We start from the raw sequence: 27,123 nt of genomic DNA on the forward strand, positions 1-27,123 counted from the left end.
AGAGAGAGAGAGAGAGAGAGACAGAGAGAGACAGAGAGAGACAGAGAGAGACAGAGAGACAGAGAGAGAGAATCTCCACTCTGCTTTTTTTTTTAAATGTTATCTACTCACATAAGAGGAGCAGAAGCCTTTTTACATGAGAGAGCCAGACACCAGACACCACTGAGACTGGGGGGTGAGGGTCCCAGGCCCAGGCTGGGCTCTCTCCACAGACAAGGGTTGGCCAGAGGCTGAGCAGGGCTTGCCTGGTAAAAGGGCCTGGCTGTTTCCAGAAGCACCTTGGGGCTCAGGCCTCAGGGTTTCTTTTATACCTCAGAAATGGTATTGGGGTAAGTGCCTCTCAGACACTGGAGTGGAGGCTACAGGCTGGAGGCGGCAGCAGGAGCCCCTCTCCCAGCTGCCTGTCCCAGGCCACAGAACGCCCTGGCCTTTCCTGCCCAGGCAGCTTGGCTCCCAGAAGGGAGCACTAGGCTCCAAACTGCCCCAGTGTCCCTCAGGGCTCAGCTCCATGCTGCCCTTCTGCCCAGGTCGGTCTGCCTCAGAGCCAGTGGTGAGGCCTGGCCCTGGGGGACATTGCTGGGTGGTGAGGCTCCCTTGCCAGTTGTTCCTGGCGCTGGGTCTGTGTGGTCAAGATCCGGAGCTATCTGACTGCCCATGAGCCTGCCAGGGACACCTCAGGCTATCCACAGGCAGAGTGGTGGCCTTGGAAGGCTTTACTCTCAAATACATAGGCTTCAGAAGGTCCGTTACTTTTGTCAACAGTCACCAGTTCTTCCCAGTAAGCTGGCAAGGAAGAAGAGGCTGTGGCTGTCTATTTTTACAGGCGTGAAAACAGTCTACCTTGACCTATTTTTAAATCACCCTAAACCTGTTTTCAATAAGTTCACTGACTGGCTTTTGGCAGGGCTAGTCCCTGTCCCCTTCGGGGCTCTGCCCTGCTCAAGGTTGGAGGGGTCCAGGAGACCCCTTGGGGCACTGCATACCTCTCTCGTGCATATGCAGCGCTTTGGTGCTCAGGCCCAGCCCTGCTGAGGCCCAGCTGGTCCTGCGGTCCTGTCTGGCTCCACTTCTGCAGCCCGGCCCACTCCAGGTTGTGTCACACCCAGCCAGCTCTCTTCTTCCCTACATCCATGGCATATCACCCCAGAGCACGGACAACACTGGGGGGAGCCGGCGAGCCAGTCGGAAGCCACCCCTCCACTAGCTGCGATGCTCTTGAAACTTCTGGAGAACAATGGCGTACGACACACGCAATGCCCCTTGCCAGCCCAGCACCCCCCAGAAGCTGAAGGCCCAGGAAATCCTGCATGAAGACACCTGTTTGCCCTTTGGGCAGCCAGATTCTTGGATATTAGAGTCTTTTTGGCCCAGGAACTGAATGATGTGCCTTGGAATGAGCATTTTCTAGAACCCTACCAGGACCCCTCCTGCCTCCTGACCTCCGTGTGTGTCCCCCTCCAGCCCAGCAGCTGGGCCCAGCTGTGCGACGGCAGGGGGTGGGGGTGGGAAGGGGGCTGGCTTGGGCCAAGCTGAGACACGGCATCACGGTCCCTGTGCTGACCTTTGCACGTCTTCCCATCTGGCTGCAGTGTGAATCCGATGGGGCAGCTGCATCGCACGCCAGTGGCAGTGTCCTTGCACGTCCGGTCACAGCCTCCGTTATTTACCGCACATGTCTCTGGAGAGGGAAAGAGACAGGCGCTCAGCCTCCCGGGGCAGAAGCCACCATCTTTCGCCATCCGTGGGGAGACGGCCTAGGAGACGGAGACCTGGTGCCCGCTCTGGCTCTGACAGTCCTGCTGTGGGACTCCAGGGATGCTGCGCAGCCCGAGTCTCAGGAGCACTGTGAGCAGAGGTCATGCCACAGGTCACGATCACTGCTGGGGGCCAGTGCTGAGGGGCTGCCTAAATGCCCGGGCCCTGGGCGTCCTGCCTGGGCTCCAGCTCCAAGAGTACTAGGTAGTCATGGGTGGCAGCAGGGGCTCCTGCTTCATCCTGCCACAGAGTGGCTCTGGGCCCTGGCAGCCTGCAGAGCTGGGGTCCCTGGGGCTGCACTTCCTTCTCTGTCATGCGAGGCTCTTAGCCTCACATCTGTTCTCGCTGAACCATGCACCAGCGGTGTCTGGTTTTTGTCTGCTTGAAGGCTTCTAGTGCTTTCTTCCCCTTGTGCAGAATTCAAAGGGGCCGAGCGGTTGGGGGGGCACAAACCAGGTCTCCACAGCCGTTGCTCAGGGCCGGTGATGCTCCGCAGGCCTGCAGAGGGCTGGCGAGGTGGCCCAGGGGAAGCTGCTGCCCCGGCCCTGCTCCTCACCATCTGGGTTTCTGCCTGAGCACCTGGTGGGCAAACACTGCCTGGCCAGGGGTCCCCAGCTTCACTGCTGAGAAGCAAAAGGTGCCAAGTGCCCACTTCTCACACCAGAGCTCCCTGCCTCTCTGCCTGCTGCTCCCGGTGCCTGCTTTTTTTCCCTGCTATCGGCCCACTCAGGACGCCTTCCTGGAGTTCAGGAAGGAGGGGATTCTCAGGGGCTGGCAAATAGATCAAACCCACGATCAAACTCACAGGGCCTTTCCTTTGAACTTCACTTCGGAGGAGGAGTGCAGGAGGGGGGAAGACCCACCTCCCTCTGCGATGGCTGCCATCTCGGGCAGAGCTGGGATGGCCCTTAAAGGTGACCCCTTCACCCTGACCCTCCCATCTGGCTCTCAGCCTCCACACAGATCAGGGCTCCAGCTGGGGGTGGGTGGCCGTGGGCCTCGGCAGCTGGGCCGTCCGCCCGGCTCTCACCCTCCTGTCTCCCTGCGAAGGCCTCCCTGGAGCTGTCTCCCACTCTGCACCTGGGAAGGGAGGACAAGCCTTTCTTCCTGGGCCAAGGTGAAGGTCACACAACCCCACTTGAAAGCACAAAGCACCAGGCCAGGTGCTGGGGGTCCTGCTGGCCAAATGTTGCCTTATGCTCCCGGATGGGGAGATCCTGCCTCGCAGCCCAAGCATGGGCTATGAGCTAGCTCCCAAGAGCCCTTTCAGGCTTTCTTGTGGGAGGGGGAAGAGACCCGCCCCTGGCCAGGTGTGGGGGTTGTGGCTTTGGGGCAGGATGGGGGTGGGGGTCAGTAGGGATGGTCACCCCCTTTCTGAATCTCATTATTGGCTCTATCCTGCCCTGGGGAGTTTTAAGGCTCCCTGTGCCGCCCCAGCTAGGGGTTGGAGCGAGAGCTTCTGCACCCAGCAGGGCTCTGTGGGCTGGTCCTGGCTGGTGACCTTGCCCCACAGCACATCACAGCAGTCAACACATACAGCAATGGTCACCTATGTCCCTCCCATGTCCCATGTCCCTGCCTCACAGTGCCTGGACCCTCAGCTGCCTGACAAGGACCCGAGGGTGCAGGTGGTTGCAGCACTGGAGGGACGTGCTGGGTCTGACCCTAATTCCTCAGCTCCCTGAGGACAGGGACAACCTTACAACAACCTTCAACTTCAGTCTCCAGCCAGCCCCAGTTCCAGAGCACCACGCAGCCACATCAGGGCCCACTGGCTGTCACTGCGCCCACAGCCCTGAATCCCGGGGCCCCTCACCCCCTCTGCAGGGACTGTCCTGCTGCCTCCTTACTTAACGTGGTCCGACTTCAGCTTCCGCTCTTACGGCTTCCTAGGCATCCCTTCTCTGGCCACTGCCCCACGCTGGGTGGCTGAGTGTCTTTGGGTTCCCTACGGCTGCTCATGCTGGGCCTGGTGTTGGGCAGGGAGGTGTGGGTAGAGGGTGTGGTGGGCACCTGGCCTGTCCTTAGTCTTCTTGCTGGACCCTGGCAGGCCTCTCCTCTACCAGGCCAGCGGGGAGGGTGCTTCCTGCAGAGCCCACCTGAGTTGTGTTGGTCCCAGGGTGGCAGACAAGTAGCCTAAAACACAACTAACGATGTTGCTTTGCTCTACCTGGGGCCTCTGCACTCACAGGACAGGTAGTGGTGGTGGGAGGGGTTGCTGCTGCTGCTGCTGCTGAGGGGGCCTTTGCCTTTGGGGCCCATCAGTGCAGGACACTGCCCAACTCCCATCTCTGAAGGCCTCAGAAAGCAGCCTCATCTGACCCCAAGACCAGCAGTCACCCAGTCTGGTGGTCAGGGCACCCCTTGCAGAGACAGTCACGGAGCAGCCCTGGGCTCCTGGGCAGTGGTGTTTCAATTTTGGGTCACCTGCAAGGAGGAGAGGGGGCTGGACCCTACAGGGGTCCTCTCTTCATGCAGCGGCCTCCTCTCCCCATTGCAGGGCCAAGAGCAGGCTGGGGCTGGGAGCTCAAGGTCTCTCCCAGAGCATCTGGTCTCCTGCATTGACGTGTGGCCAACACCGGTCCACACTTGGGTCCAGGGGCCAGAACTGTGGCCTGGAGGCTACAAAGGGGAACGGGGCAGAGCCAGACCCGAGGCTTCTTTTGTGCTCTGAAAGCCTCACTTCTCTTTTTGCACCCCACCTCAAGGTAAAAGCTCCCTGTGCTCTTCCTAAAAGCTTTCCGCTCCTCCTGCAACATGGCCTGCCCCGTTGGTGAAGCACCATCTCACACCTCAGTGGCCTCTCAGCAGGCCACAGGGTCACTTCTGCAGGAGGGACCTGGGCTCACAGAAGTGGGATAAATGGCCTGCACCCAGCAAGGCTCTGTGGGCTGGTCTTGGCTGGTGACCTTGCCAGACAGGCAGCATGAGCAAGCTGGTGGATGAGGCCCTACAAGGTAAAACCCAAGAGCCTGTCTTCAAAAATTATTTAGGATTTCAAGACAGGGACAGCAGAGTGTTAAACAGCCCCGGGCCCAGTGGGGTTGGGGACCCGGTGACTGCGCAGTGTGAACACTGGAGAAGTGGCCAGTGTCCTGCTATGGAAGGGCTGGCTTGAGGCTGTATGGGCTGACCAGTGAACTGGACCAGGCTGGAAGAGGGCTTGGGCTTGGGGTAAGGGAAAGTCCCAGACCAGGAAGCTTGCCATTCCCCATGTACCCAGACCAGGGCAGCGACAGGGGGCTGCCTACTAGCAGCCCCTCAAATGGGCACTGCCTCTGGGTACCACCTGGGCTCCAGTGGCGCCCTTAGTCACTGTGTAGATAACATGAGCTGTGGGTCAGGTAAACGGGCTCCAAGCACTGGCTGTGTATATCCAGGCAAGTGCCCTTACTTCCTGGGGTCGTAATGGGTCACACGGGGGTGACAATGTGCGGCAACCCCCTGCCTGCATGGCTCTAAAGTGAAACAGGTGTGACTATAAGCTGGTGTGACCAAAACCCTAGGCTCACCCTCAGTTGTTTCTTAGAACTCTTGGACATGGTCTTAGCACCCAAAATTCAATGCTAATTCACTTGGCAATCCTATGGGATGCTGGGACCCAGGCCTCTGACCCCTGGGGTGGAAGTCTGCCTTCCTGTGGCCATCTGCTCCTTACCCCCTCCCCAGCAGAGTGGAGTCAGGGACCACTTTGTCCTTCAGGGGCCCAGAGAGTGGGGGTGGCTATGTGAGGTGCTCAATAACAGAATTACTGAGCAGGGACCCAGGAGGACTGACAAAGACGTGGGCCCTGAGTCCTTGCCCTGCATCCATCTGTCTGGTGAGACTGCAGGGTGAGGGGCTCAGCAGCTGAGTGGGGAGGGGCTGCAGTTGCCCTGCAAGAGCACTACACCCCCTGAAACAAGAACCAGCTGTGGCCTAGTCCAGAGAGCCAAGGTATACTCCAAGGAGCAGGGGCCTCAGGAAAGGACTGTCCTGCCCGGCCTTGGGCTTCCCCACCCACAGCGTGCCTGGGCCTCCCTGGTGTGCCAGGAGAGCTGGGTCCTGGTGGACCTCGTGCCCTGCACTTGCTCTGCCCTGCATGCTGCACCTGAAGGCCCAGCTCAGGGCTGGCACCTGCCACCTGCCCTTGAGCCAGGGGAGGTGGCTGAGAGGGGTGACCACTGACCCTGCACCCCCCTGCTGACTGCTGCCCCTTCTCTGGCTTCCAGTGTTGGGACACAGGCCACTCTGCCTGGCATGGCCCTTACGTGGTGGTTCTGGTCTCCTCTTCCCCTGAACGCCAGCCTGGCCATTAGTATTGGGTGTAGGACACACTGTCCAGGGAGAGCAGTAGAGGGCGACCTGACCCACCCACCAAGTGCCCGCTGCCTGGTCCTAACCATGCCGCTGCTGGTCCTGCTGGCCCTAGCTGGGTGAATGCAGACTCCCGGGCCCCAGCTGCCAGATGCAGGAGGCTGTGAAGGACAGGGTTCCTTTGCCACGCTGCTTGAAGACCACCCCGGTGCTTCGTGGACTCTGCTTTGCCACCCCAAGACCACCCTGCTCACATTTCTCTGTGAAAGAAAATGTAAATGTTGGTTGCAGGCCTGTGAGTGCCAAGTGCTGCCTGAAGGGCCACCTGGACCTGGGGGACCACGTCTCACACATCTGGGCCATCTGAGGGGAGGGGGGAGGGGCGCAGACCAACCTCAGGAGAGGTTTGGTTTGCAGGTCTCTGTAGGACAGCAGAGCTTTTACATCAGAGCAGGTGGCAGGAGCAGGGCCACCAGTGCATGACTTCCTGCCCGATTCCAGTCCCTACTGGCATGAAGGTGCGCAGGCAGACAAGTAGCCTCCCCTTGAGCCAACCCTCAGTAGGGAGCTGGGGTGCGGCTGTCACGCATGTGCTACAGAGGCTCAGGACAGAGACAGTGAGGCTGCACAGCTGGCCAACAACTGGCCAGTGCAATCCCCCGGTGCTGAGCTGCCCCTCCAGCCTGTGGACCTGCGAGCCGGGGTCAGATCTTTCTGTGCAGAACCCCCACCAACGTTAGCTAGAGCCCACCGAGTATGCCCACAGCAGGTGCCGACTGCCTGCCCGGGAGGGTATGGGTTGGCAACTCCAGGGCTGGCTCTTGGCTTAGCCTGCTGCTGGCTGACCATGTGGCCTCTGTGAAGGGAGCATAGCTGCCTCTCAGGGCTGGGGGCACTCTGGGGGGATGTCCTGGGCCCCACCCAGGGAGGCAGTATACTGCTGAAGTGAGAACTGGGCTGAGAACGGCTGGAGACATCATGGGCCCAGGAAAGCAGGAAGCCCACCCTGGCCAGCGTGGTCCATCTGCTCAGACCCGTGTGGGCCGGAGGATGCATGGGCCCGGGGCTAGGTCAGCAAAGCGAGCTGGAGGGTGGGCTCTGCCTTAAGGCCCCTCCTTACTCTGGTCAAACTGTGTACTCCAGGTCCAACAATGAATCCTTAAACTGTCCCCATCCTAATCCCCGAAAGGGTTTCAGATAGGATAAGGGCCTTGGGCTGCAATCTGCCCCGTGGACATCACATTGGTCCTTAAAAGTGAGAGGGAGGCGGGGACCTGAAGGAAGGGGCTGTAGGCCATGTAATGGGGTGGCTGCCAATAGTAGGAAACAGCCAGGCAAGGGCCTGATCCCGAGAGCCCGGGAGGGGGGGCTGGCCTGAGAACATTGGGGTGTCAGCCGGGGCCGGGGGAGGCCCTGTGTCACATTTGTGAGCTGCCACCTATGAGTCGGGCTGCTTTAAGTCATGGGAACAGCGAGACTGTTTATGGCAGCGACAGGAAAGGAACATATGCACAGCACCTAAGGTGCTCTCGGGGGAGGAACCTGATGAGACTGGGCTGGCGAGTGTCACTCAGCCACTCCCCAGGCCTGCTGCAGGGGCCCTGGGCCTGCGGGGACCTGATCTACACCCTTAGGTGGGCTCCTGGCTGCTGTTCTGCACAGGAGATGTGTGAGCCGAATGAATCCATCTCCTGAACTTCCTGATCCAAAGCTTCTCGCCACGTGCTCGGGCTTTACTGCCGGCCCCACGCCGGGGCCTCTTACCTCCCTGTCACCTGCGTTTGGTGATGGGGAGGTTACTGTGATGAGTGATGGCTCCACCTGGTGCCCCTTGGCTCTCGGGACGGTTCCTCTTCCTGTTCCCCTCTAGATGGCAAGGACAGTGTCTACCACTAGAGCTGCCAGGCCGAAGCTACCTACTCTGGGGACACTCTGTGCCTTCCAGCAGGGCACCAGAAGCAGCCGGGGCCTCCCCCTGTGAGGCTTCAGGCTTTAGTTAAGGCTGGGTCTGGCTCACTGCTGGTCTCTAAACTTGGGTCCCCTCAAGTCACAATGCCACAGGGGCAGGAAGAGCAGGCAGGAGGCTCAGACATGGCTGAGTGCCCCAGCTTTTGCACAGCTGTGCGCATCTTCTGCCCATGCTGTCTTGGCTCTTGGCCGGTTTAGGGGTGGGCAGCTGCTTAAGTGGCTTGCAGGTCTCTCAGGGCTGTGACCTCTGTAGTCTGGGCACAAAGCATTTCCAGAAGAGGTCCAGGCTTGGCTCAGAGCTGCCACCCTGAAGCCCTGATGTTTCAGGGTCCCCTGGGGTGGGCATGTGGGTGGCCCTGGACTTCATGGAGAGTGGTTTCATGCTGGGCCTGCAGGACAAGTCTCTCCCTATGTGTGACCCCATGGAGAGTGCAGGGCGGGGTGGGCGCCCACAGAGGTCAGAATCCTGTCCCTGCCTGAGCTTCCTCCTCTGCTTACCTCCTGTCCAGGCTGAAAACCACCCCATCGCTGTAGGGGACTCAGCAGTTGCCACCGATCTCTACCCCAGGTCCTCAGCTCAGTCCTCCTGGAAGGGGTCATGGGTATAACCTGGACCCAGAGTCCATCCTCAATTTTCAGGTCTCTTTCAGTCTGCCCATCTCTCTCCTACCACAGGACCCAAATGGGGCACAGCTGCCTGCCAGGCCCAGGGTCTCCCAGAGTGATCAGCCGCTGCTGCCTGTCTCACCCCATTCTGATCCCTTCGCTGTCTCCGCAGCTCTCCACGTGGGCCTGGCCCTGAGCCTGATGCTCACCTGCTCTGAGCAGCACAGGGCAGGACAGGGGTGGTCACCTCCCCCCTCCATTGCTTGCCCCTATAAACACAGCAGGGATGGGGAGTAGTCAAGCCTTACCTGGGCCTATCAGGGAGGGCCTGAGTCTACTTCTTACCACAGCAGCCATGGAGGACAGGTACAAAGAACTGAGCTCCTGAGTTGGGGGCTCCCTGGGGACCCCAAGTCCAGCTGCTCTGGTTGCTCCAAGGCTGTGTGCCTGGCCTGGGGTCAGAACTAGGCTGCTGGCCCCAAGAGCTGCAGGGAGGCCCATGAGAGATGGAGCAGGATAGGAGGCAGGGATGAAGGGGAAGCCAGCCACTGTCCATCCCCCCAGTACCCTGTCGATACATGTGGCACAGCCCCCGGTGTGCACGGGTGCTGGTCTGCGTGGATGCCCTGCCAGTCCTCTGGAAGGCCCAGGGGGAGGCGGCCCGTGTTCTCTGCTGCTGCCCTTGCTGTCCAGGGTTTCTGGGCCATCACTGCATTCACAGAAAGCAAGGGCAGAGGTCCTGCTCCACCTGCTTAGTGCTTAATCCCCTCTTGGGACAAGAAGCCCCTGCTCCCTGGCCCTATGCCCAGGGTCTGGCTGCAGGGCCCATCACTGCTGCCAAGGGAGGCTGAGAGCCAAGTTGTCTATGATGCTAGCCACCCACCTCCAGCCACCTTTCCAGGATGTCCACAGCACTGGCTCGTGTCTTCCTGCAGGGCTGGGGCCATGCCTGCTTGCTGGGGCCTGGGATGAGCCTTTAAGTCTACCCACTACCACTTCTAATGCACTGTCTGGAGTGTGGGCAGCAGCCTTCACCCACCTCGCCGTGTGCCCAGGTGCAGGCACGCAGAGAACCGGCCTGGGGTCCTCACCTGACCAAGCCCCTCCAGCCAGGCTTCAGCCTTCTCCCCAGCAGGGGGCCACATCCTTCCACGACCCTCTGTTCCCTTTCCTGCTTCCGCTCTGATGCCTGGGCCCTCGGAGGTCCACACAGGGACCAGAAGGCTAGGTGACCTGCCTGGGACCTGCAAGTTGCCACCAACGATGGCCAGCCACATGGCCGAGTTCTTAGGGCTGAGCCCTTCAGAGCGGCATGTGGTCTTGGGCATCCAGGCACCAGGCAGCAGCAGCAGTCCCTTCCTCCGAGAAATGGGGACGATACCATCCAACCGTACAGCTGCCAGGCTGGTACGAGCCGTCAGAGTGCTGCCAAGAAGGCCGTGGGGATGCCCAGAGGCTACCACTGTGCTCAGGAGGCCCTGGCAGCCAGTGCAGCCCGAATCCAGTGACTCCAAGTGACTCTACCACTGTGGAGCCACTGAGGGATGAGGAGGGCCTGGCAGCCCGTTTCCCTGTCTACGCTCTGCCCCGTCCGAGAGCGGACATTCTCCTCTTCCTTCTCCTCCTTCCACCCAGACCTGGGTCAGCCCCAGCTGCGGGCCCTGGCAGTGGCTCCCTGCTGTGGGGGAGACAGAAGGGTGCTCCCCAGAGCCCCTGCCCACCAAGGCCCCTCGGCTTCCAAGTCTCGGAGTGGCTCTGCTGGCCCTGAGGCCTAACTGGCCACCTGGGTGTTTACGGAGGCGGCCTAGGGCACGGGTCTCCTCACAGGCTCAGGCCATAGACTGGGCGCTGCATCTGCGCTACAAACACACAAACACACGCGTTTGACGGAGGTTAAAACTGTAAGAAGGAAAAAGTAAGTTCCCACTGGCAGCGGGGCCCCCCGCACTCTCACACACGTGTGACGGTGCACATGCAGGCACACACCAGACCATCTACACACCCACACACTCATGCCAGCCCACACTCATGCACATGCGTCAGCTACACGCACGCACACGCGCACGCACGCACGCACGCACACAAGGGCAAGAACGACAAAGGAAGTGGAAGAAAAGTGTTACCCATGAGGAGCCGCCGTTTCACCCGCTTGTCCACATCAGCTACTGACGTGGCACTGAACTCAGAGCGCTCAATTGCAGCCTCATCCTTCTCTAAAACACAAGTAAGGGACAAACACGGAGCCGGTGGTTAATGAGAGCCCACTCCCCACGGCCCAAGACAGCCAGCCTCCGGGCGAGGTGCACGGGGCTGCCGCATGCAGGCCAGCGCGGCGTCCTCGCCCAGGCTACTCCCAGGAACCTCCAGGGCACAGCGGAGAGGCAGCGAGGGCGGGGCAGGGCGGGCGTGCAGGAGAGGGGTGGCCACACACAACCTGGGCATGGAGGGACACAGCGCCCCTGCGCAAACAGACAGAAGAGGAGGAGTGGGAGGACTGGGCTGCTGAGGCCGCGGAAGCAGGCAGCACCACGGGTCACAGAGACATGGCCACGGAGCCTGCGGCTCAGGCTGGAGAGGCAGGCACAGGACAAGGCACAGGACAGGGGGACAGGGCCACGAGGTCCGGCGATGGATGTGCCTGGGACAGCAGGTGCCCAATCCCAAGGATGGATGTGACAGTGTGTCGTTCATGCAAAATTAAGAACAAAACACACAGAGGAAGACACACGTGCACATGACAATGGATCCCACTGAACAGACAGAAGAACCAGGGGCCGATTGGGGCAGCGCTGGTTGCCTGCTTGTCTAGAGCACGAAAGCTAAACATTCAGGTGCTCTCGAGGGCATGACAGGAGGGCGCGGGCTGGGCCTGGGCAGCCACCAACTAAGGGTATAAGGCGCTTCTTGCGAGGGAGCTGTGCGGTCAGCTGGGTGCAGCGTCTGCCCAGCCAACAATGTGGATAGACACTGTTTCCCTGGGGACACTGGTGGCAGTGAGCAGAGTCAGAAGAAAGGATTCTTGTCCTGACTGGAAGTGGAAGCCACATGGGCAGGGCTGGGAGGAGAATGGTTTCTGGGAAGAGGAGAGGGAAAGCACAGGCTTGGGAAGTTACTTTAGAAAGCAGACCCAAGCAGGGACTGTCACGTGCAGCAGACGATGAAAAATAAAAAATAAAAAATGAAGGAGGATGAGTCAGGAGGACACAGACATGGGGGGTTAAGACACACGTGGTGGAGGGTTGCGTCGTAAACCCTCGGGTCCAGGAGCAGACGAGACAGAAGGGAGCCAGGTGGTTGGGAGAGGTGGGCAGGACAGTGGAGGGACAAAGGCTGAGGACAGGGGGTTCTAGATGGGATCAGGCTGCAATAGAGACACTGGTCTGAGACCCCGTTTGGCTTTTAATTTTTTTTTTTTTTTTTTTGATTGGTTGGTTGGTTTGGTTTTGGCTTGTGGCTCTGAACATAATTAATGCGTGTCAGTTGTCAGACAAGACAGGCAATCAGGGACCATCACCAGAAAAGCAAGAGGAATGAGATAAAACAAAATAAAAAATGGCTGTCTGAGAGAAGAGACCACACGGAGAAGGGGACAACCACTGCAGGCAGCAGCACCCTGTGACGGCAGCCCCGGACCACGGGGGATGGGGGCTGGCCCTGGCACCCCACTCTCCGAGCCACAAGGGCGCAGTCCCAGGGGCCGGAACGTGACAGCAACTCGGGGCCTCGTGCGCCTGCAGCTGCTCACCAAGCCCTCTCTGTTACACAGAAGTCCTTCAGGAGATGCCTGCTGGTTGACGAGAAGAAATGGGGCCTTTAAAAGGAAACAGCTGTGGTTCCTGACGCACAGGGGACCCCACAGCGCCAGCACTGAAGAGAAACGAGAGGGTCGGCTGGGCACACGCTCTGAAATTCCTCTTTTTCTCAGTTAAAAAAAAAATTGCTGTTGTTTTTTAATGGGAGGAGGAAAAAAAATACTAGGGATTACAGCGTGAAATGATCTTAATGCTTGAAGCTTCCCCTTGGAAATATGGGCCCTGAGAAGGACTCCGCGCAGCAGGTGAGGTGATGGGGGGCCGCTGAGGAGGGACTTCAGGGGGCTAGAAGTCCTTCAGCTCCGCATGAAGCAGCTCAAAGCACCCAGACCGCACCCAGGAAGTGCCACCCGCTGCTCACAGCCTGTTCTGAGGAACCCTGGATGTGCTGGGCAGCCAGGGCACCCACAGAACTCACAGGTGGTGCAGACTGCATGAATCTGGCCGAGTGTTTTCCATGCCAGGAAACACTGGCATGAGTGAGCTTTAGAGTAGACCATGGCGGCTGAGGTCCACGCCTTCCTCCACCCCCAGTCCACCTACCCGCATGGAGGCTGCGGACAGCAGGATCCCCAGAGGGAGCCTGCCACGGGAACCCAGGAGAAGTCTTCACAGGTGCCGCTCACGGGGACACCCGCTAAGGCCATCTCCACTGTGGGGCCTTCCTTGGTTCCCTGCAGCCCCCTTCCAGAAAACAGGGATGGGCAGGAGCTGCCGACGCAGGGCCGCAGGGCGCTGACTCACCGATGCACGTCCGGCCGTCAGAGTGGAGGGCATACTTCTGGTGGCAGCCACACATGGGGCCCGTGTCTGTGTCTTCACAGCTGTGCTGGCAGCCTCCGTTTCCATAGTTACAGGTTACTAGTTAGCCCAAGTGTATGTGTGTACAAACAGAATGACAAGAGCGGTTAGTGCGCTGGAGGTGGCTGTTTTCCTTTGGGGGTGGGGACGGATGGGAAGACCCAGTGACCAGGGATGAGCACAGGAGGTCTGCGGCCGCTGGGTCACCCCAGGCCTCAGACAGAGTGCTCTACACTTCAGGGGTATGGGCTGTCATTGCCCAGGGGCAGTGGATGGGAAAAGGGACACACCTGACAGTTCTACCCTTCCCAGCTTGAAAGACACGTTAGCACTTCTGGCTCAATGGGACAAATGTCTATTAATATGGCCAACAACTTGGAGAGCTGGGGGCATCCGGCCATGGCTCCATGTAACACTCATGTGCACAGTTCTGCCAGACCCCTGGGTGGAGGGCTGTCCCCATGGACTGCCACATCTCTGGGTCCCAGCAGTCAGACACCTCGAGCTCCAGCCCCTCATACCCACTCTCCCAGAGCCCAGAAATGCCCCCACACAAGAATTTAAGCAGCTCCTGTTGCTGGAGGGGCCATGCTGACCATGACCTGAGTAAGTTGGGGCACAGAGCTGGCGCCCCCGATGGCCTGGAGGACCTGGTGTCTTTTAGCCCACAACCTCAAGCTGGTCCCCAACATTAGAGACCCTGGGGCAGCCCAACAAAAGAAGCCAGCTGAAAGCGGGAAAACTATAATTCAAGTTTATTAGAGAGAGACCCTGTTACTACTTTTGAGGCAGAGAGAGACAGGTGGAAGAGAACAAGGGGATCTCAGGTCTCTGTGGGACAGTCCCTGACAGTCTCTGCAAGGAACTGTCGCCATCTGTGCCAACGGCACACCAGTGCTTCAAAGACAGCGTGTCTTCCTGGAGACCTTGGCTGTTGTCTGCCATTGTGTTGACCCTCTTGGTTTACTCGTTGATCCTCAATATGCAAAACTTGATCTCAGGCCAACTAGGGTCAGCAGGACCCCAAATTCTAAACCGAAGATAATAATAATCCTGTCCTATTAAGGGATGACCAATGGGGCTAGGAGCAGAGGGAAGTCACTGGGGGCAGCTCCCAAGGGACACCCACATTTCAGAGTTGACATCTGCAGCCATCCTGGCCAGGTTCCCCCTTCATGAGGGAAGTGACAGAGCAGCTTCTCCTGGGCATCTTCCTGTGTGAGGGTGGCCCCTTGGCCTTGGCTACTGTGGCTTTCACAGCAGGTACGAGTGGCTTGAGAAGGTCAGATAGACATCTACCCAGTGTCCCAGAAGCTTTACCATGGTCCTGTTAATGTGACTCTTGATGCATCTTCCAAGATGACATTTCAAGGCCCTGCAAGATCTTCAAGAAATTGCTTGGGCCCTCCTTTGCAGAGCTGTCTCTCTGCCTGGGGTGGAGCCAGGTCTCTTCTCTAAAATAGCTCATTTTCTGAGCAGCAGGAGCTATGAGGAAGCCAAGGATCCAGAGCTGCAGATTCTAGGTGAGGCTAGCTCCCGGCTTGCTGGATAGCAGAGTCCCCGTTCCAGAGCACGCATGGGCGCAGCTAGTTCTGAAGAAGGCAGTAGGAAAGAACGCTTCTGGCTATTCTAAGCTCTGCGTCCAGGGCTTACTGTGCCTGGGTGTGACATGGCTAGGGACCCCTAGATCTCTCTTGTGGCTGTCTCTGAATGCAGAAGTGCCTGCCTCTGGCTTGGGTGCGGGGCTGGTTCTGAAGGGCTCTGGGAGTTGGGGGTAAAGCTTAGCAGCTCAGCCCCGGCCCACTCTGCAGCACTGTGACTTCAACGCTCAGAGCAGTGGTCTCAGTGCCATCTTTGGCCCTGCCTCATGAACTCCATGGAGGACTCCATGCCAGACTAGCCAGGCAGCTTGTCAGGTGAGGCCTCAGTGTGGAATCTTATCAGGCCAGCTACACCTTGGCAACCTAGCCCTCCAGAAGGGGGCGCACTACTGGTCCTTCAACCCGCAAGCATCTCAGTTCACGGCTTAGCCCTTCTCTGACCAGGTGGTGGTTGGGGTGTGGTGGAGGCCTTCGCTGCTCTGACCAAGCTGTCCCCTCCTGAGGTGCTCTCTGAGCAAGCTATCTTGACTTAGCACTTGCCCTTGATGGATTTCAGAATCAGGTACATGGAGGTGCCAGGCAGGTCGGCTGGCAACCCCCTCAGTGCCCACTTGGGGCCTGGCGCGGAACAAGCCTCAGACTGACTTGCACGGTGGAGCACGCTTCATATTGCGTGTTCTCATGTCCTCATCTCGGACCTTTTTCTTGTGCTCACCGAGCAACAAGAGCTGGGACAGTTCACGCTGTGTTTGTTTGTCTTGAAAGTAGCCAGGTGGCAGACGGCCTCTTGGCAGTTGCAGGAATGCAGTGGGCTAGGGGTCAGGAGTTCTGGGCTGTCTGTCTATCCTGCCTTTCCGCACCTGTATTTGCTGTCCCACAAGAAAGAGCCAGCAGTGAAGAACAAGGCGGTGCGCTCTCGGGCCAGAGCCAGGACACAGGTTGAATGGGAGGCTGGAGCACCACCTGCCAGAGATGGACGGCGTCTGATACTCATGGGTCCCTAGGCCTTGGTCACTGCTGGAGGCTGGCCTGAGTTTGGTGAGCTGCCCACAGGGAGGCTGGGGACAGCAGAGGCACTGTGCCTAAGGATGGTGCCTTTTGCATAGAGCGAGGGAAGGAAAAATGGCTAGGACCATGATCTCTATGGAGCACCCCAGCCAGACTCCTCCTGGCCATGGTGGCACATCAGCGTGAGCTTGAGGAAGCCCTTGTCCCCGGCACAGGGGGCACACACTTCCTGCAGGCTGCTTCAGGTCCTGGAACACCCAGGGCAAACGTGTGGCAGTGCAGTGCCCTGCTCTGATGAGCCAGGGTCGCGTTCCCCCACCTCCCACACTGGGGTCCCTGGAAATAAAGTCAGCAAGGGCTGAACAGGACGCCTAGAGCCTCCCTCCTGTGCCTTTCCACGCTCTTCCACCCCTGAGGGTTCCACAGGCCACCAAGGCACCTGGGCATTCAGGTCTCTGTGCTCACCCAGCCTTCATTCAGGGGAGCAGGACCCAGGCCTGGGTTCACACCATCCCCTGGCCCCTCCCTGCCCCGCAGCAGACCCCGCCTTCTCCCCCCCTCCAGGGCCCTCAACAAAGCAATGGCAGGAGACACGTGGGGTGCGACCCATGTGCCTCCATCTACCTACGTGTGCAGTCCTTCTGGTTTGGGGCAAGGTCAAAGCCGGGCCTGCAGTCACAGGCCACCCCACCTTTGGGTGTCTCCCGGCAGATGTGGGCACAGCCATGGTCTTTGTTCATGCAGTTCATACCCTCTGGGAAGAAAGACAGACAAAAGAGGGGTTGGGGGCCAGGGAGACAGAGGGAGGGGTGACTTCAGGCTGGAAAAAGGCAGCCAACAAAGTGTCACATTCAAGCGGTCTCCGCTGCCTGCAACACAGGCACACAAACTCCCACACTCCACCTGCAGGCGTGTGCCCGCAGGAAGCTGTATGGTAATGACCCCCGGAGACCCAGCAGGTAAGCACCGGGTCCAGGTCAGGTTTCAGGGTGAACTGTGGAAAAGCTCCCGGGCCAGGGCTGCCAGCCCCTCCCTACCCAGTCTCCCCTCCCTGTCTGCCTCAATGTCTTGGACTGCTTTCCATTGACCCTAGTTGATGTTTATCTTCCTGGTGATTTGTGAGGAGTTTCTAGAAGTTATGAGGTCAGGGGTCAAGTGAGAGGTTGCGGGTCACAAGTCCAACAGAAAGCCCCAGGCAGATAAAAGGGTCCGGCCACGGTCTGGAGCTCTCTGGCTCTGTGACCAACCTTCCCTCTCTGCCCTCCAGGACGGTGCAGAGGGGACAGGACCCTGTAGGTGGGTGAGCTCACAGGGTGGCCTTTGTCCCAAGGAACACACTGTCCTCTTGCCCCATCTAGCTGAATCTTGGCTCTGGACACTGTAAATACTGCCAGGTGGTAGTGCAGGAACGCACTGAAAAATGCAAGGGCTGGGCATGGTGGTGCCCACCTATAATCCCAGCACTGGGGGGGCTGAGGCAGGAGGACCACCAGGAGTTCAGGGCCAGCCTACAATACATAGGGAAACTCCCCTAAAAGCAACAACAACAACAACAACAACAACAACAACAACAACAACAATAGCATCCCAAGGTCCCTGGTGGCTGTGACCGAGAGAAGGGTCTAGGGATGGAGCTGTAGCTCAGTGGTAGCATGGAAGAGGCCACAGGTTCCATCTGTAGCACCCCCTAAGTCTAAAGTCAAAATAAACTCCCTGCAGTGGAAATGAACGACACATGAGCCTGCACTGAGCTTGGCACCGTAACTCCTGGCTTCACCGAATTTTGCTGCTGACATTATTCACCTTGCATTTTCTCATGGAGTTAAATCAAACTGCTGTACCATGTAAGGTATAACTAACCAACCTGGGGCTAAATAAGCAAATTTTAACACTGCTGCTCCTCACGGGAAGCTCCGAGTCCGTAGTCACCGAGACTCTCCTCTCAGTGCCACCAAGACCAGGGTTTGTGGATCACTCAGACTGAGGGCTAACACCCACAGGTGGGCACAGGGCACATGAGTAGCCCCCACCAATTCCACGGCATGCAGCCTCCCACCTCAGCTGCTTCAAGCGACTGGGGAACCCTGAATGCCAGCGCTTGGCAAGTCAGGCCTCCCTGAGGCTGTGGGACCAGTACAACTGCAGCCTCCTGGAGCAGGTGTGCAGCTCCAGTGAAGTCACCGAGGCAGAAAGGGCAGGTATGGGCGACGGACAAGATGACATCTGACACTTTGTGCTGCCCCCTGCAGACCTAGGAAAGGTACTTCTCTGCTAGGACCCTGGCCAGATGGAGGAGCCTACCTTCCAACGTGGCTTTCTCAGGCCATGGAGACACACTCAGCCTCAGGGCTTCAGGGAAACTCTTACCCCAGCCAGGACTTGGCCGGTGGGTGCCAGCCAGTGGATGGCTTCCCTGAGTACCTTTAGCAGCTGCTCGACGGCGTACTCAGCTCAGGGTCGCCCTTCCTTCCCTACTCAGGTGGCTTGTGCAGTGCCCTAGTGCTCTGGCTTCTTAGGGTGGTCCCACCCGCTCTGCCCCTTGCCCGAGCTCCTGCTCCCCAGGCCTGCAAACCTGCAGTACCCATCAACCCTGCCCCCCTCCACCCCTTCCTGATACCCTCCCCCTGGTATCTTCCCCTGTCTTCCATAAACACATCCTAGGCATGTCTCAAATGCTACCAACTCCACAAAGCTTCCCGAATCTTAGATTATCCTCACAGCTTCCCCAAACCTCATTTCCCAGAGCTGGCCTGCCTCCGCCTCCCGCCCGGGGAGATTGGTGCTGTAAGCAGATCCGAGCTTCTTCCTCAACCAGGAAGAGCCCAGGGCCCCACTTAGCTCAGGCCTGCACCTCACGATGAAAGGGAGATTGAATTTCCATTTCCAGCCAAAGAATTACGATTTACGACTTACGAGAAGCCAGGCTCATCAACACTGGCTACCAATTTATCCCCAGGGAGCCGATGTGTCCCTGAGCTCTAGACTATGGAGCCTTAGGCCCTTCCCCTCTTGGAGGACGTGCCATCACCACCTTATTTGAGAGCATTTAGACTTTCCCAATATCCCAAGATGCTGAGCTGCTGTTTGGTGGCAAAGGTGAATCCGAGAGAGGAAGCCAGTATTACAGCAGGGTCGATGTGACACGGAGAGTCGGAGCCCAGTCCCCAGTCTCCACCCAAAGGAAGGCCTCACTTGAGTTCTCAGACAGCTACAGGGCCCCCCCAAGTCCAGAGGAGTATCCTTGCAGTTCTACCCAGAGGCAGGGTGCACAGCTGGCCTGAATGCTTCTGGAGCCTTGTGGACATAAATGGCATTGAATGCCACCTCCTCTAGGGATCACTCCAAACATGTCACAGCTGCCCAGCCTGGGGGTGAATGGGGCTCCCCTGTGATCACAGGCTCCTGGTCAGCCGCATTACTTCTAGGACCACTTCCTTGGGGACAGTAGTAGCTTCTGATGGCCAGGGGCAGACTGGCAGGACCCCGGGAGGTCAGGGCTGCACAGTTCTCACTGCCCCTGCCATCTGCCCATCCACCTGAGAAAGCAAATGAGCCTCCGAGGCAGGACTGAGGGGCCTGGCTCTACCCTCGTTCTCTGGGCCAACTATAAGAGCCACACCACACTCAGCCCAGACACCAAGTAGTGGACAGGGCGTCTGCCTGGAACTGCAGAGCCTTTCCCAGCAGCCTGAAGAGCGGGTGCCTGCCGGGTCAACGCTAATCAGATCGAACCTATGCAAATCCAATTATGCTCTGCAAACCTTAGCCGAGTGTCTCCCTGGTGCCCAGGGGCAGGCGGAGATACAAGGAGGCTTGGCTGTCTCCAGGCTAGGTCTACACTCCATCTTCTTCATGTGCTACATTGGTGTTGGTGGGAGCCACGGAAGGCAGGCAGCGGGCAAAGATATGAACGAGGCAGGAGGGTCTCTGGCTGTGGGGTGGAAGGCTCGGGAAGCATAGGGCTGTAGGCCAGGCCCAGGGGAGCCTGTGGTAGCACCCCAGTGGGAACCAACCAGCAGTTGTCAGGGCTGCGGCTGGGGAGAGGTGGGAGGCTGATGGGGACACATGTCAGAACCTCTTCCCTGGGGTTTCTGGAAGACATGACCAGAGACTGGGTCTCAATGACACTTTCTCTTCATTCAGCCCTCAGAGGCCTGATGAGTGGGTGTGGCCTGCAAAGGTGACCACACAGGGCGGGTTGCGTGGGGAGGGCGGTGCTTGGCCACAGAGGCCAGCCACCTGGGAGTGCCTTCCCCTCCCCAGGGCCTTGCCTCAGCCTGTGTTCTAGACTGGTCCTCTGACAGCCCCGCGGCTCCTCCCCACCAGAACCCGTTCTTTGACAACCTGTCCTGTTGGCCTCTGCCATGGGCGTACACAGAGAGGACCAAGGGCAGCCTGCCCTGTCCTCTGTGCCTCACACGGCAGCCTTGAAGGCCAGTGCGTCCATGAGGGATGGGGTGGGCTGGCCAGGATAACGAAGCAGGGATGTGAGGGCTGTTGCCATGGTGACTTCATCAATACCATCACTTTCTGCATCCCTGTCCCTTAAACATGCAGTAAGCTTGGCTGGGAAGGCAGAGTAGGAAAAAAGAACAATCGCTTGGCCTTGACTTGGGCCAAAGGGATTTTCCTCCCTTTCACCACATCAATAGAAATTGATAGGACCATGGAAGAGCCTGCAGCCTTGGGGGCAGGAGGAGGCCTGGGCCTCTCCAGCCCAGCGCAGCCCAGCAGGCAGGAAACACAAACACCAGTTCCCGTGAGCTTCCAAAGGGGTGGAAGAAAATGTCCGGATAGGCCTTGGAGTGGGCCACAGTGCCAATGGGGCAGTGTGAAGCTGTAAGGCAGGCCTGCAGGTGACTGGCCTGGCCACAAGCAGAGCTGCCGCCCCTGGGGAACCCCATGTCCACTGAATGTCTTAATAAATAAGCCGGAGGCTTCAGGATGTGTCTCACAGTGGACACTGTACCCCCACTCCCTGGGTGCGCAGCATGGGACAAGGACCGTTCTCTCACTCGCTGTGCACCTTGCTGAGCACCCACTGCACGGCTCCTTTCCAGGGCCACTGTGTCCCAGGTGGACAGGCACCTCAAGCACATGTGGACATGTGACAGTGAGACTGTGAGGGTACCTGGTGGTCCAGGGGACAATGGAGTGTGGGATTCTGCTTTCTGGGAAGCAGGCGCGGACCCCAGCCTAGGACCTCTATGGCTTGACAAGGGGCAAGTGAGGGCTATATGCCAGGCCTGACCCAGAACTGCCCTTGCAGTGGCTTTCAGGAGATTACAGCATGTCCCTGAACAAAGAGAGGGCAGCGAAGTCCCGGCTCGCCCCTGTTATCCCTTCACTTCATATTTCCTTCTAGTGAACCACAGGGTCCTCAGCTGCCTGTTCCCCTGGTGACGACCATGTTTCCCAGCTCTCTGCAAGGCCATCTCTAAGGCAGCTTTGCCAGGATGCCCCAGTTCTGACCCTGCCATATCCCCATCAGGAGCCAGGTCTCTGGACTCCTCAGAACCCCCGAGAGCTGTAGGAGGGCCAGAGCCTGCCCTTTCACCTCACACTCCAGCTGCAGAGGAAGCTTTCCAGAGCATGGAGTTGATGGTGTCTCCCCACCACACAAGACCCAGTGCCTGCTGCCCCCACGCGTTGCCTCTGCCATGTGTCTCCCCCTGCCACCCAAGTCCTAGGGCTGCTGGATGCAGGGTGCTTGCACCTGCCTGCCGGTTGGGTGGGCTTGGTCTGCCCCCCCCCCCCGTGTTAACAGCACTGGCACCAAGGCTGCATCCAGAGCCTCGTGTTGTGTGGCCCAGGCTTTGGGATGCTCAGGGCTCAGCCTGCCACCCTGGGCCTGAGGCTGGTCTGGGCCTGGCTGGCACAAGTAGCCAACTGCCTTACACTGGACCCCCCAGCTGACCACGAGTCTAGACAGGTGCAGCCAGGATACGAGGGACCGCGGACTGCAGGTGTCACCTGCTCAGAGTCACTCCCAGGGCTGGGTTATACAGCCAAGGACCAGAGACTACCTGACACGCTGTCAGACATGAGGACATGGCTGCTCAGAGACAGAGGAGTTTGCTGTAGGTCTCCCACCTCAAGGGGTCAAGCAGACCCAGCTCCCCAGAGCCCTAGTGGAGGTCAGCCCTGGTGAAGGCTCCTGTCCTCCTTCCCATTACCCTCTCTGCTTCAGCTGATACATAATACTGGTTGCAGTGGGGAAGCCTCCCTAGGAGACTCTTGAAGCTCTGGGCCCGTCTGCCTGGGGTGCTCCGCAGAGTGCCCTGATGGAGCTGCTCCTCTTCCACAGAGCCACAAGAAGGTATCTGTCCTGGGTGCCACGGCAGCCAGCCCGGAGCCCATGCTCCCATGATCAGCATTCTTACTGTCACTCCCAGAGGTGGCCTACCAGGTGTTATGGTTTACTATTTGTTTTTTGTTTTTGTTTTGTTTTTGGCGGAACCAGGGATTAAACTCAGATCCTTGTGTTTGCCAGTCAAGCGCTTATCCTACTGAGCCATCTCCCCAGCCCAGGTGTTATGGTTTAGATAGGGAACATCACCCCAGAACCTCGGGTGCACACGAGGGATCATGGGGCACCACTGTACCTGCCTTCCAAACTGGAAGGGTAGCCCGGTCTGAAGAGGCAGGGTCACTGGGCATGGCCCATAACGATGTGTCTTCCTCCCCAGGTTCTTTATGTGGGTTGGGCATAGTGTCCTGGTGCTGAGAAAGAGGGCTAAGATAACAGGCACTGTGGCTGCCACGTGGGGACCACCCACGGGCCTCAAGGCTCACACATTCTCTCACCCACTGCATGCCTTGCTGGGCACCCACTGCAGTCTCCTTTCCAGGGCCACTGTGTCCTAGGTGGATAGGCACCTCATGCACACATGGGCCAGTGACACCGAATGAGACTGAGGGGCCTCCTGGTGGGCCAGGTGGAGGGCAGGTGGGACTCTGTTCCCTGGGAGGCAGGGATAGACCCTAGCCCTGAGCCTTCATTACTGCACCTACCTGATGCCTAAGCAGCCCAGGTGTGGGGACACCCTGGAGTGGCCTCTAGGCCATGGGTGGCCCTGTCTCTGGTGAGGATGGGAGGCAATGTGTGCACACATGGTTCCTGGGGTCCATGTGGGAATGGGTGGCACTGTGGCCAGCGTGGCTTCAAGGCTCTGGTTCACACCCCCACCCTGGCCCCAGTGAGGGTCCAGGTCTTAGGCTTCCTGATCCTCAAGAGGGAGGACAGCTGGATCTTTGCCATGAGTGTGTGAGAGGATGGGAAAGCGGAGCGTGCTAGGCTCGACACTCCACAGCGTGACTCAACCCACGCAGGACTGCTCCTCCACCCCATCCCTCCAGAGCCTGCGACCCCTCTTCCTCCTTGGCTCCTGAAGTTTCCCATGCCAGTCACTAGATGTCACCACAATCAAGTCAAAGCCTCTGGGACCAGGCTGAGAACTGCTCGGCGCTGGACGGGGAGATCACTCTGACCAACTAGTGCCGCGTATGTTCAGACATCATCTCCCTCACGAGATGGGCTGAGTTCTCCTTTCACTTCTGCACAAGCGCCCTCAGTCATGGCCCTGCCTGCTGGGAGCCAGCAGCCTGCCCTTCCCAGGGGACAGAAGGGCTCTACATGTCAGGCTGGCAGGGAGTCCGAGTCAGCTGCACAGAGCAGGGGAGAGAGGGCTGGCTCTGAAGGGTGGTGAGGAGCTTTCCGAGAGAGAAGGGTGGGATGGCAGTCCAGACACAGGTGACTGCACACAGGGCTCATTCAGAGGGGCTGAGGTGTGCAGGAGGGAGGGGACAGGCAGAGAGCAGGACACTGGTGAGGCCCAGCTAGGTCACCAACATGCTAGGTGACCACACACAGGCCCTGCCACCATCCCCTAGAATGGGTGTGCAGGCCAGCTTGTGACCTGGGCTGAGGGGCCCTTGGGGTCTGAGGCATTTGGTTCTGGGGTACCTCCTCAGTGTCCCTTGACCAGCCCCGGGCTGGGCCCCGGGCTGGGCCCCAAGAGGCAGAGGCTGGCGTCCAGGAACAGAGCCAGTGGTAGCAGGTATGTACGAGACAGAACAGGCCCATGAGGCGAGGACCACAGGCTCTGCTGGGAACAGGGAGGTCCACATGGAGAGGGGCCTGCTGACCCAAAGGGTCTCAGGCGAGATGGCTAAGGTAGACAGGACCTCCTGCCAAGGGACAGCATGGTAGAGGCAGGGACGTCCAGTGACAAAGGGCTGGCTTGTGAGGAGCAAAGTGAGGAGAGGCTGCAGGTCTGACCAGGGCCCATAGGGAGCACTGGGACAGTCATGTGGCACTGACAAGGCCAGATAGACGGCAGTTCCTGCAGGGGGCTCCTTTCATGAAGGAGCTGCAGCCCACCTTCTACCCTGCACTGTCCACTCTGGGTGCTCAAAGGTCCTGCAGCATGGAGAAAGCTGCCACCACTAATGTGGGGACGTCAGCCCCAGGGTGCCCCTGGCGCCGGCTCGAGGCCTGGCCAGGAGAAGCGTGTGAAGGAGTTGTTTATGGGGTGGGAGGCTCGTAAAAAATAATGGGCTGAATTTATTGTCTCCGCCTTGAGGGCCATTCCGGACCGCACAGCGCTGGGACAGGCCTCTTCCAGTAGCTCCATAAATCTCCCTGCTGAGCGCAGGGCCGTCTGTTCTACCGCCCACCTGGTCTGCAGCAGGCAGGCGTCAAGGGGAGCCTGCAGCCCCCACGGCCAGCCTTGGCCCCTGCAGCCAATGATGGAGAGCCCGGGCCCGCAGGAGCCGTGCCAAGACCTGAGCACAGGCCAGGCCTAACTCCCGTGACTCAGGAGCCAGCGTGCCAACAGGATGCTGTGCTGCTCTGTGGCTGAGGCGGCCCTGAGGGGCCGAGGAGCTCTGTCTGCTGGCTTGTTCCCTAGAATCTGGAAGTGGAGGACAGGAGAAAGAGCTGGTGGTGGCGTCCGAAACGCAGCCCCGGTTCCCAAGTGCTCCCTGGGGGCAGCACAGGCAGCCGTGTGGGCTCTTGGAAGGGGGCTGTCAGTGACTCTTGAGCATGTCTCAGGGTGACTGTGAGTGCTGAGGGGATCCTGAGGGGATCCTGAGGGAAAAGCAGGGACAGGGAAGTGGGCCTGGCCCGGGAGCTCACGGCTGAGCGAGGGCTGAGAAGGGGCAATGGCCTATTGGCCTTCAGGCCCGAGCCAGGTGAAGCATGACAGGCAGAAGGTGACAAGTACAGAGCGGCACAAGGACTGGCCTGGAGGAGGTGGGCAGAAGGCCACTGGCTGTAGACATCCGGCCCTCAAGGCTGCTCCTCTGCCTCGACCCAAGCCCACAGAGTGGGTGCCTGAGAACTCCCACATGACCTTGGCTGAGGAGCCAGAGGACACTGCTGCAGCCTTTGGCAGGGGCTGGGTCCTGGAGGCAGCATGTGCTGAGCTTCCTGTGCAGCTCTGAGCCAGCCTGACCCCAGTAGGTTCCCGTGCAAGGTGTCACCTCCATGCTCTCAGCAGCCTGAGCTGGCTGGAAGCTAACACTTGCTCTAGGCCCACCACACACAAGCACAAGCCCTGGCTTGAATGTCTACGTCCCCAGGGTGGCAGTGCTGCGAGGGGAAGACTCTTGGAGTGAACGGACAGAGAGGCGCTGCTCTCCTGAGTGAGACTGGTGTGCTCGCAGAGGGCTGGAGGGATGAGCAAGGCCCTTTTACCCTTGTACCTTCCTTCACATGGGACACAGCAGGTGGGCCGGGAAGGAAGCTGAGTGGTTCTTGCCACACACCCATCTGCCGGCACCAGGTTCTTGGGCCTCTCAGGCTCCAGAACCGTATGAGGTAGATTCTTTGCCCAGTCTCACCCACTGTGCTATAACGGCAGGAAAAGACCCAAGATGTGGCCTTCTCTGCTGAATGAGGAGCAAAGTAGCTTGCGCTCACCCTCGTGGGGCATCTGCCAGGGCCCTCTGTGTGCCCCGGTGGGAGCTGCTTCTGGGCTGCCTCCTCTGTAGGCTGGGCCCTGTGATGGTGAACCCTGTGCTGTGCGAGGAGGTGGCACTGGTGAGCCTAGGCACAGGGTAACCAAAGCGCCTAACAGGTGGCAGGCAGGGTCCCACTGCCGCCAAGAATACATGCAAGGCCTCAAAACCCCACGGGTGCCCCCTGGGCTTTGCTTCACTCACACATCAGTCAAGGCCTGGTGATTGGCTTCAATCCCAGTTTTTAGCTTCTTAAAAAGTAGAGAGTGGCGTGGCATGGTGAGTCCCCAGCACCACAGGAGAAAAGGCGGAGACTGGCTGCTCAGGCCCACCGAGAATGAGAACAAGGCTCTGCTTGTCCAGAGACACCACGCAGAAATATTCTGCACCCAGGTGATGCAGGTAGCAGGATGGTCTGAAGTGCAAACTTGGGGAGACAGCTCTGCCGAGTGCTGCCCCCGTCACTTTCCCCTAAACCACCCCCGTCACTACCTTCTCAGACACCCTCCTGTCACCACTACTTCAGCCATGCTGTCACCTTTCTTTCATCCATCTCCGTTACCTCTTCTTCAGTCATCCTTTCACTTTTCCTTCATACCTGATATCATCTTCCCCTCAGACATCTTCTTGTCAACCTCCTCTCTCACATCCTTCTGTCAACCTTCTCCTAAAACATTCTGTCACTTTTTCCCTCAGACATCTTCCTGTCACCTTTCCTTCAGCTGCTCTGTTACCTCCCCTTCAGATACCCTGTCACTTCCCTTCAGCCATCTCCTTGTCACCACTTCCTTAGCCACCCTCCTGTCACCTCCTCTCAGACATCCTCTTGCTACCCTCCCATTGGACATCCTCCTGGCACCTCCCCTCAGACATCCTGTCAGTGTCCTGTTAGACACCTCCTGTCACCACTGCTCCAGACACTCTGTCACTTCCCTTCAGCCGTCTCCTTGTTACCATCTTCCTTAGCCATCTTCCTGTCACTTATCCATTAGAAATCCTGTCACCTTCCCCTCAGACATCTTTGTCACCTCCCCCTCAGCACTCTCCTGTCACCACTTCTTCAGACACCATCCTGTCACCACTCCTCCAGACACCCTGTCATTTCCCTTCAGCCATCCTCATTACTTCTTCCATAGCCACCCTCCTGTCATTTTCCCATTAGACAACCTTCTGTCACCTGCTCCTCAGACATTCTCCTGTCACCTTCCCCTCAGTTACTCTCTTGTCACCTTCCCCTCAGGCACCCTCTTATGCCAACCCCTCAACTACCTTGTCACTTTCCTTACCCATTCCCTTTATACAGCTTTCTCAGG

At 58.8% G+C, this 27,123-nt stretch overlaps 1 protein-coding gene across 2 annotated transcripts in view; it reads right to left on the minus strand.

Moving 5' to 3' along the window:
* The window catches only part of Scube1 (signal peptide, CUB domain and EGF like domain containing 1), a 120,683-nt gene that overhangs the window by 42,218 nt on the left and 51,342 nt on the right, over positions 1-27,123 (minus strand). The window contains exons 5-8 of one of the 2 annotated variants that reach the window (XM_004642386.2): positions 16,476-16,601; positions 13,182-13,298; positions 10,749-10,838; positions 1,562-1,678 (exon numbers count right to left, since the gene is read on the minus strand). In XM_004642386.2, coding sequence (XP_004642443.1) covers positions 1,562-1,678; positions 10,749-10,838; positions 13,182-13,298; positions 16,476-16,601 — 450 coding nt within the window. The remainder of the gene's footprint in view (positions 1-1,561; positions 1,679-10,748; positions 10,839-13,181; positions 13,299-16,475; positions 16,602-27,123) is intronic. The other variant, XM_004642387.2, reaches the window with a different exon arrangement.

This window comes from Octodon degus, unplaced genomic scaffold, assembly GCF_000260255.1.
Source record: "Octodon degus isolate 3935 unplaced genomic scaffold, OctDeg1.0 scaffold00153, whole genome shotgun sequence".
Classification (NCBI taxonomy): Eukaryota; Metazoa; Chordata; class Mammalia; order Rodentia; family Octodontidae; genus Octodon; species Octodon degus.